Raw genomic sequence first — 10,704 nt, 5'->3', positions numbered from 1 at the left:
TTTATTCTCACGCGCAGATATTTCATGCGCAGATGTGATATGCACGAGCATGTGATATGCGCCGCGCGCTGGTGCGCCGCGCGCATATGTGATGCGCGAGTATATGTGTGCCTGGGCATATGATGCCTGAGCATATTTTGTATGCGCCATGCGCATAGGCTTTGGCTTTGTGCCTTCATAATGTCTTTATGTTGTGGGTTGACCCGCCTTGCTCGGTGTTGAGGCGGGTACATACCTCTTCAACATGTATTCATGACATTGAAATTAATTCATGTCACAAGACGTTAATTTAAAGGAAAATTCATAAAGTGGCCTAAGGAATGAGATTTTTATAATAACCCTATGTTTAATAATCCCATAAAGTTCATACAAACTCGTCTGAGAAGAAATATTTGTAGTTGAACCGACAGGTTTTAACAACAACTAATAATATGCCATTTATCTAAAATATGACAACCTCGTCCAAGTTTGCAACCAAATTCTTCTGTTCCGACAAGTTTTAAACCAAACTCGTCTTCCTACCTAAAGCAAATTTGGTGTTGGCAGGCTATTTCAAAACAAATTCCCCGTTGACTTCCTTTCCATGTAATTATTTGTTTTTTTATACTTGATTTAATAAATTGTACTCATATTTAGCAATTTTTTATAACTTTTAAAATATAATGTTTTATAAAATTTCAAATACCCCATTAAGACGTCCTTACATGTCGTGATAAATTTTATCCAAAACCGGGTCAGGTCAAGTTTTTAATGAATGTTTCGACATAAATTTGACCTAACTTGATTTTGAGTAAAGTTTATATTTATATTGGCACGTAGATAAAATAAGTTCCTGTCAAAGGTATATTTAAACTTTTTTAAAATCTTATATTTTAAAGGTTATAAAAAAAAAACTAAATATGAGTAAAGCTAATTATAATAATTAAATATAAAAAAGATGAATAACTAAGTTTGGTTCAAAAGCTGTTTCCCAAGACGAATTTCGTTCGGAACTCGTTGGCGAATACGAATTTGAAATAAGTGGGATGGTTTTAATTGGCTTAAAAAAATCGTCGACGAAAACGGATTTGGTTCAAAACTTGTCTCCACCGATGTCTTTTGTAAGTATATTATGGGAACGTTAAAAAAAGTAGGTTATTTTGAGCATAACTCTTCTCAAATGGATTATTTTGTTAATGTCCCCTTAATTTAAACACTTTCACTTTTTTTTAATATAGATTGCACTTTTATTAAGTACTTCATTATACAACTCACAGTTTATTTTTCTATTTTTATTTTTGCATAATATATAATTTTTTAGTTGATTTGTAATGTTTAATATTTATTATATGTTTAAAAATATTGAGTTTTCTTCACTTTTCTTTTTCAACAAACTGATATAAACTTTATTAAAAAAAATGATTTTTGTCAAACACGAATTATGTTTTCATATCAAGATTTATATATTAATTAAATAGCTAAACATAAACTATAAAAAGTGATTTACTCATCAAGAAGTGTTATGATCACCATAACCAAATCAGCTTTTCGTTTTGAGGCTTGATCCAATTCAAATAGTTCTATGGGTTTGATTTTAAGGTTCAGTTAATATTTTAAAGGGGGTTGATTGTGTCAGAACTAATGAAACGAGCAACCCAATAGTTTATGGTAAGGCCATGGGGTATACTCTAACCTCTATATAGGTTAATATGACATGACACTTTAAAGATGGATTAAACCACTCCCCACTTGTGTTAAGTGTGTTAAAATGGCCCATGGATTATGCTTCTAACGGGTTAAAATGAACAATATGCATTAAATATGTATTAATTACTAATTGTTTAGTTATTATTTATTTTGGTAATTAAACTAAATGTTTGATTTTAAATAAAATATTAATAGGAGAGAAATGAAGTTAAATGAGTTAAACCATTTCCTTTGGATGACATGGAGTGAAAGAGAAAAAATAAGTGATGTGGAGCTTATGTGAAGTTAGAATAGGTTAGAGTATACCTCATGGCCTAACCCACTACTACTCTTTTTATTATTACCAAACTTGAATTAAAGATTTTGTTTGTGCAATTAAAGTGCATGTTCTATCACTCTATACATGTTTGTGTGATCATGATTTAAACTAATTTAATTAATTTCATGGGTTTTTTTAAAATTTATTATTATTATTATTATTATTATTATTATTATTATTATTATTATTATTATTATTTTGGTTTAGATTTGAAAATCTATGGTGGTGGAGAAGATGAGGCCAATAATAAGATGAGAGAGATTGTATCGTGACCAATTTGCCTCGTGTGTCTTGCAAATGTAAAGCTCAACAATACTTTTTAATAGTGGTCTTAATAATTGGATATGTTAAAAGTTACAAAAGTTAAAATAATGGATATGATAAGTAAATTGATGAAATTACTTATATCATAAAAGTGATTTGTGTGGTAATTACTCCTATGATTTATCAATAACAACCGAGACAAATATATATTCTTGAATTTACTATCTACGCCAAGTTAATGTAACTAAAAAACATACGCGAATGAAGAACAATTAAACAAATGGTTTTTAGCTTACTGTTATCAATATGTTTAGATAATGCCTGAATAATTTAATATTTATTGAACGGTCTTTAGCTTAGTTATACCAACGTACTAGATAATGCATTGTCTTTCTCGTGAAAGAGGATTTAAGTCTTATCATTGTTAAAAGAATATGTAATAATCATAAATTTAGTTTGATTTGCCATTAAAAAGTATAAATTAATGCTTACCTAGAATGCCAATGAACTTTAGCTCAACTGTTATTGTTATTGGAAGGAAAGTGAAGATAAAAGTTTGCTCTCAATTTTGAATATGATATTAACTGAGTTTTATCGCAGTGGACCTTCGGACGGTGGGTCTTTTCAAGAACATGAATGTTGGGTTTGGACTACCCAACACTATCTATAATTATGCAAACGAATAAGGTTGACCTTTTGTCATTAATTATTTCAGATAGTTGGGCTATATTCGTTGGTCGTTCAAGAAAAATGCATAACTAGAACATTATCTTCATACCCGGAACTAAATACATCCTAATAATTTAACTGTGTGATAAAAGAAAATTGGAAGTAATAATATATTAATATAATGAATAAAAAGTTAGGTTCAAAAAGTTATGGAAGTGCAACAATGATATATAAAGTTTGGATGTTTTGCAATTTTATATGTTATATTATTTACTCAACAACTTATCATAAAATACTGTTATTTCAGAACCCTTAACTATAAACGAAAACTTTCATATACATACATGTTTTTAACTAGAAAAATATTGTATATTTCTGAACTAATAAAATTATTATACATAATATTGTATTAACTAAGAGGATTGTATGAAACTCTCTTAACTATAGCAATCATATCATTTTGTTGTTAGCTTAATTTTGTAAGGATTTTATTATTCAAGTTTTATAAAAATATATCTTGAAAACGTATTTTAAGGCACAATTCTATCATTAATTAATATCAATATTCTTGTTAGGTGAAGTCTCCCAATCATTTTTCTTGATAAATTATAGAGTACAAACTTTCGAAAGGATAAGGTTTATATGCTTTCTTAATTTGGCTAAAAATCATATCTACACTTATTCCATCATCTTAACATACTAGATCCGGCATAGAATATTGGTATATGTAAGGCCATAAGGGTGCATACAAATCTAAATATAAGGCGATTTATGCAAACGTTTGCCTCATTCACTTTTTCTCTCACGTTAAATCAGCAAAGCACAACGAAAAAGGATATTATGCGGTTATCAAAATACTCGACATGAAAGTGAGTTTATGTTAAGCGTGTATCATTAACCATTTTCAACCTCATAATAATAGCATAACAAATTATGATATGCTAAATATAAATAAACATAAATACATGTATATATAATATATTTATAGATAATGTATATAATTATTCATCACTTGCGTCCTAGTGGTAAGAGCCTTGGGTTCTCTAATTGAGACTTATTCGATTCTCACTTATCTCGGTCACTTTGGGTGGATATTGACAATGAAGGATTTGAGCTATATTTTGTGCAAAGATTGTCAGTTTGAACCCCGAGCCCACCCGGGCTTTCGTCCAACCGTGAGTTACGCCGGAGAGTTCTGCTCTTGTGGTGGCACAACGACTGTCAAGTGGCAGCCGACGGTATAGCTTCCCGGAAGAACACCCAAGCCAAATTCTAAAGCCAATATATTTGCATGTCAAGTAGCAGCCGACGGTATGATTTGCATGTATATTATTCATTTATCCACATGTAAATAAATAAAGCCGATATATTTGCAAAGGAGTCAAACTCGTGCATTCTATGCCTTTCCCACTTTACAATATGGTCCCAACCGTGCTTAACGTGTTCACACATTGATATTTAATGTTTTTATTTTATACACAACTTGATACAAAATTGTATCATTATTAAGCAATAAAAAAATATGATTGGGATCAAATACATTAATTATAGATCTCATATATAATTAACTTAAAAAAGGAAAGGATTCTATATTACATTGTACATTGTGCATTTGGTGTTGTTCACCTCTAATATCGAGGTCACATTAAAACCAAAAATGCGCTTTAATTTACAAAACCAGAAAGAAAAACTTTGTAGAAGAGTAAACGAAACAATCGATAATGACTAGATCTATTTACAAAACTTCAGTTTATCTGACGATTGCTTCTGATTAAAGGACGTGAAGAACATACATATATAATGTTCTGATATACAAGTCTACACCAACGCTACAAGACAGTTCGTCTGATACGTCGATCTTATAACGACGCAGACCATCCACTCAGCAAATCATCACTGCTGAGAAAACTCATGTTAAATAAGTCATGTGAGCTAGCGGATGCACATGAATCTTCATGTCCAAATCTCAATATGTCATTCCACCTTAAAGCTTGGGATGAGTTGTCATCATTGGCCGATGAAACATTGTCAGAAACATCAGTACTTTGGTCCTTGGAGTCAACAACTTCTTGTTTCACTGAGGGGTCAATGTGTACATTTGTGATAGTGGAGGGGCTGTTTATGGAAACTTGGTAGTGGTTTTTGAAATCCTTAAAATCAAGGACAAGTTCATGGTTTGTGAAAGTAGGGCAAGTGTGATGGCCTAGGTATGTGATGTGGTACATGTTTGATTCATCTTCCAACTTTTGGACTTGTTTACGTGCTTTGCACCCATGAACATTCTTGTGGGTGCACCTAAAGTAACACCTACAACACACAACAAAAATATATAATTAGTGGCAGCAATAGATATAATTAGTTTGCTATTGGTGTTGGCTAAACGTACCCTATAAATATTAAACTTAAGAGGTTTTATTTTTGTCTATTCGTGTAATAATTCATGAAATATTACTGATGTTACAAGTTAAATAAATTGTTTTAATAAGTAAAAAAGAAAGTTGCTAAGATATATTTAACACAATTTGTTTGGCTAAATATACAACCCCGAAACTTTGATCAATTAAAGGCATGTTGTTTTGTTTTATTAATATGAAAAAAAAAGTATAGAATATTGTTGTTTTTTTTGTTGATTTAATAAGTTAAAAAGAGTTTATCACAATATTTTTAATCAAATATAATTTCAAAAATTAGTGAAAATAGTTAAGAAAATAATTAATTAGTACCTTGGAGATTTGGAGTTGAGGATCTCTTTTTGTCCATATTTTCTCCAAGCATATCCATCTTCCATTGTAGCACCAACTTTAACATGAGAATCTATAGTCCTCCTACAAATATCATTATATCAAACCAAATAAACATTATTAATAACTTATTATTATCAATTGCACCATAAGCTATATCAATTGAACCATATAAAATATTAATAGGGGTGAGCATTTGTTACTGGTACCGGTACCAAATATTTTCAAATTTTGTGATAAGGAAAAACATATTATTATACCTTCTCTTGTAACAACCCCTCCTCTCCTTCACCACCGGCGCCGGCTTCTTCCCGGCGTAAACTTCCGGTATATTTTCCACCGGAGTCGCCGAAATCCCATAAATCTCCCCCGAAACCGATGAATTCACCATCGACATGCCACTCGAGAACGACCCGAGTATCTCCATTAACAACTCTTCAGCCGAAACCAAGCCTTCAACATTAACATTCCGGTTAAGTAAACTTTGTAGCCTCTTTGTAGACTCTCGTCCCCTAATTAAGGTTTCGATCAATCGGTTGTTGTTCGTTTCCATTTCGGATATTGTTTGATACCCGAAATATGTTGTAAGTTATATACGGTTAATTGGTTGAGTATAAAGTGAAGTTGAAGTGAGGGGCTTATATATATATACACACACATATAAATATAGAAATATATATACATGATATGAAATATATGTGTGATAATATAGAGAGAGAGAGAGAGAGTGAGGAACCAGGAACCTTGTAAATCAGTTCCACGAAATTTCCTTGAAGAATAGAAAAGAAAATCTAGAAAATGTTGTGGTGACGTCACCAATATGACGTTATCATGTGCTTACTTGGCACCAACAATAATTGAAAAATAGTATGATCCGATATGATCCGAACAATACGGGTGTCGTATGTTTAGGTTCCAAAAATGATAAAATGCCCACTATGGTTGTTCGTGGTGTGATTCGATGTGGTTTTTGACTAAAACCAAATCGAAAACCAAAACTTCGGTTTTTGGAGTTTTTGAAACTGTTCGGTTTCGGTTTTTTCGGTTTCGTTTTTCGGATTTTGTTTTGGTTTCGGTTCGGTTTTGGTTTTTTCGGTTTTTGTCATTTGAGCTTAAAAATTTTAGGCCGAAAAAAAAGTTAACAAAAAATAATGAATTCAGGTATAACTAATTTTGTTAATTGTAAAAAATAGACTATTATACATTTGATCAAAAATATTGAAGTTACATATTTATTAAATTATTATAAATTAATTAATATAAATTATAAAAAAACAAAAATTTAGCAATTCGGCTGGGTCGGTTTTTTCGGGTTTTTTTCATGCAAAACCAAAACCGAACCGTTAGTGCAGTTTTTACAAAAATATAAAACCAAACCGTCAATTTTTGTTTCGGTTTGGATTTTTTGGTTTCTTGTTCACCCCTAATGTCCACTTAAGCGGCTAACACAAAGATTTTGTAAAACTTCTTAGGACTCCTTTCTTGTTTATTGATGAAGAACAAAGCGCAGTAACCCGATTCGACTAGTGATTAAAAAGTGTGGGCGCCAACGAAATTGAGGATGAACGTTATGGAGAAAAGCTGATCAAATATGAAGGGTTAAACTTGTTACAAATTTGAAGTTTTAAAGAGTTTGAGTTTGAATAAGTTTAGTTTATTTAATTAAGAGTTTGGTTACCAAGTGTAAAATTTTTTGGTATAAATTGATGGTTTATGGTTAAAAATTTCATCAAATAATACTTTTAAGACATACGTGTCGACACGACTGAGAGTGAACGTCCTGAATAAAAAAAAACCCTGATTAGATGTAACTTTTTTTAACTTTAACCGTTACAATAGAGATAGCCACCCGCATTTGGACTCATCTAGGGTAAAGTTTGTTGGGGCATTTATGGAAATATCGACGTTCTAAAACTTAGCTTTTTACGTTAATGAATTAGATACATTAAGGGTGAGTGAAAAAGACATAAAGATAAGGAGTAGTGTTCATTTGAACCTGCATTCGAATAATTTCTATCTTTTAATTTCCAGTTTTGCCCTTTTTCATCACTGCTGACGTAGGAGTATCACTATATGCCAAAATCTGAAAATAAATCTAAAGAAGTCTATTGATTTATTTGGTTTGTGGAAAACTTTGGTTGTCTAATTATGGAAACCATTGACAAGTTTGTGGGTTAACCGCTACTTTAATGACACATGTTAACGGATTTTTATCAAGATAACACATTATTTGAATTTTTGGTTATTTGTTGATATACTAGGACATAAACTTATGGGGGGAAAAGACACTCATGCGTATCATCCATGTACCGTCCAATTCTGTACCGACGTCTATATCTACCCTTAAGTACTCATAAACTACAATATCAAGGTAGCAAAAGTAGCATGAAGTAAGCAAATGATCGCTTATTTCTTCATATCCTCAGGGCCGGCTTCGAGAATTGAAAAAAAAAATTGGGCTAAAGGCGAAAAATATTTTGGGTCTTAGATAAAGAGTATTTTGTTAAGTTTAAACAATTTAATATTTAAATTGGCTTCCTTGATTATAATTTTTGTTGTTTAAAAAAACTAATGTATAATAAAAAAGCTTAAACATATTTCAAATGAGATTAGAAGCCACAACCTTTTGGTTGGGAGTAATACACATTTGCCACTAGACCAAGTTAGATGTTATGTAATTTAGTTAAAACATTAAGGATACATATATATTTTTCATAAAAATACATATAATTTAAAAAAAATAAAAAATTTCGGGCCTAGTGGGTAGTCGGGACTATGGCTGTCGAGTACTCTGCCATATGCCATGGCCGGCCTTGCATATTCTCCACACAAATGTTTCTATGCCTTGATGCCTCGTCAAAAGTCGATTCATCTCGCCATCCAAGTAAAAATCTTAATTTTCTTTGACACCCAATTATTCCACTTTATAACGAAAGGTGCGCCTGTGTTCAAAGAGTTAAACAAAAGACATTTCATATAGGTAATCCAAAGAGCTAACCTGTTATTAGCTCCTAGGAACCGAGGCTACCGAGCCACAAATAAAACCAAACAAGTATGACAATACCAAACATAAGAAAAGTTACCTGTAACATGATTAACATGTTTGAATAAGTGTTGGAAAAATTAATAGGAATAAGTTTCTAATAATATATAATTAGGTACACAAACAATAATTTAATCATATACTTTCCAACAAACACCATGTCAAATCCTAGACATGACTGGTCACTCCATACAACCACATCAATATCAACAAAGGAAAAACGAACTAAGGCAAACAAAGAACAAGACAGTTTTTTTTTATGTTGTGACTGATAATTTGTTATAAATTAATTTTATAAACTTTCTCGCAATTACGTTATAAATTATGTTCAGTATTCTAGTCAATTACGATGCCAATAAGTATACTTTTCTTGATTCGATTATGTCTTTATCGTTTATGTGGTTTTCTAGTCGAAATAACAAATGTAATATGCGTGGACAGAGTGATTGAAAAATTCATTCCTAAATTTATAATTGTTTGTTTTTTCTCTCCGGGTGTTGTTTTATATTAACTTTTCTTTGAAAAAACTATTTTGTCTTTTATAAATTATAAGTCAATATACAACAAGTATCTCTCTCTTTCCCTTTAGATTTCCTAATCTCATTAATTTATCCATTCCAAATCACTTATCTTTGACTGATATAATTAATTAAATAATTAACAAATTAATAATGTTCATAGATTTGCTTAGAAAGTCTGTAGCCTTATCACGATCACCATCAAAGGTTGTTTGATTCATTTTACCTTCTCTAACATAACGTGTAACTTTTGTTTTTATACATTTTTTTAATTCAGCGAACATAGAATCATCTGGACACTATAAAACAGAGAAGTACATTGACAAAATTTTATCAACAGATTCTACCTCTCGGCAAGGCATGTTTATAGCAGTGTGAGTGGGCGCCAAAGATGGCCATGGTGGCAAAATTGTGTGCTAAACACAACACCACCTAGGGCATGCCGTATCTAAAAGAAAAATTCAAGGGTATTTTCAAAATATTTTTGGACCTAGGGATTTCTGAATGCATAAAACATAGAAGGAAAAAAATGCACTAATTTTGCATTTCACTGTCCCTGCCTAGAGCTTAGGTGGGTGCGAAAGGAGGCAGCACAGGACAAGTAACTGGCGTTAGACGGAAAGATGTAATTATTTATTTGTTTTTTTTTTAATTATTAATTAATAATTTATCTCTAGCTCACTTCATAAAGTTTATGTGAAATGTGGAACCCCACTTCTTATGTGTCACATTTCACACCACCCATAAAATATGGTCGAAATATAGACGGATTACCGACGTATCCAAACAGTCTTATTTGGATACAACGTTATGGGCAAGTGGGTGGAGCAAACAAGTGTGAGAACTGAGAGCCAGTCGTACCCTACCATCTCATATAGTTCGGCTATAACCCTTTTTTTCTTATTTATTTTTTAGCTAAAAATTACATACTTCGAAAGTTCTTGTTAGTAAAAGTCCTCCAACCTAAATAGCAGTGATATGACCAGGCGTTTTTCACTACATAATGAAAAACCATCACGATATGCTCTTATATGAAAGAACTTCTCAGTCTTCTTCTCACTTCCACCTCACCTTTCTCCCAATCCAAAAGTTACCTAAATTTTTTTGCAGTCGAATATCTTTCGCAACTAACTATAACAAACGACATTTCCATCTTAGCATTAGAAAACAAAATCTACAACTATATTGTTGCTTAAGTTTTGCTTAAGCTCCTTATCCATCCGTACATCAACATTTGTGTGATAGCGGCTCTTAAAAGGAAAACTTAAATCTACAACATCACACACAACGTTCAAATTAACGACTTGATCGACGCTCTATATTTCAATCAAGGACCTGATAATTCAATCGGCAAGTGGGATCAAAGGACTTTTAGTCTAGCGATACCAAAATATGTTAAAAGGTTAGAGGGTTTGTGTTAGCCAAATGAGCGGGTTGCTAACAAGAAGTTATTTACTAACTAAA

At 31.7% G+C, this 10,704-nt stretch overlaps 1 protein-coding gene across 1 annotated transcript; it reads right to left on the bottom strand.

Moving 5' to 3' along the window:
* Positions 1–4,464: 4,464 nt before the first annotated feature.
* LOC143549669 (WRKY DNA-binding transcription factor 70-like) lies at positions 4,465–6,322 on the bottom strand. Its single transcript, XM_077040526.1, has 3 exons — positions 5,940–6,322; positions 5,662–5,763; positions 4,465–5,245 (listed from the first exon to the last, which is right to left on the bottom strand). The coding sequence occupies exons 1-3, from the start codon at positions 6,230–6,232 to the stop codon at positions 4,798–4,800; spliced, it is 843 nt and encodes a 280-aa protein (XP_076896641.1). The 5' UTR covers positions 6,233–6,322; the 3' UTR covers positions 4,465–4,797.
* Positions 6,323–10,704: the final 4,382 nt, after the last annotated feature.

Source organism: Bidens hawaiensis, unplaced genomic scaffold, assembly GCF_021521415.1.
Source record: "Bidens hawaiensis isolate Kalapana, Puna unplaced genomic scaffold, B.hawaiensis_p1.1 tig00015748_1, whole genome shotgun sequence".
NCBI classification, from domain to species: Eukaryota; Viridiplantae; Streptophyta; class Magnoliopsida; order Asterales; family Asteraceae; genus Bidens; species Bidens hawaiensis.
This window is presented reverse-complemented; position numbering and strand designations above follow the sequence as displayed.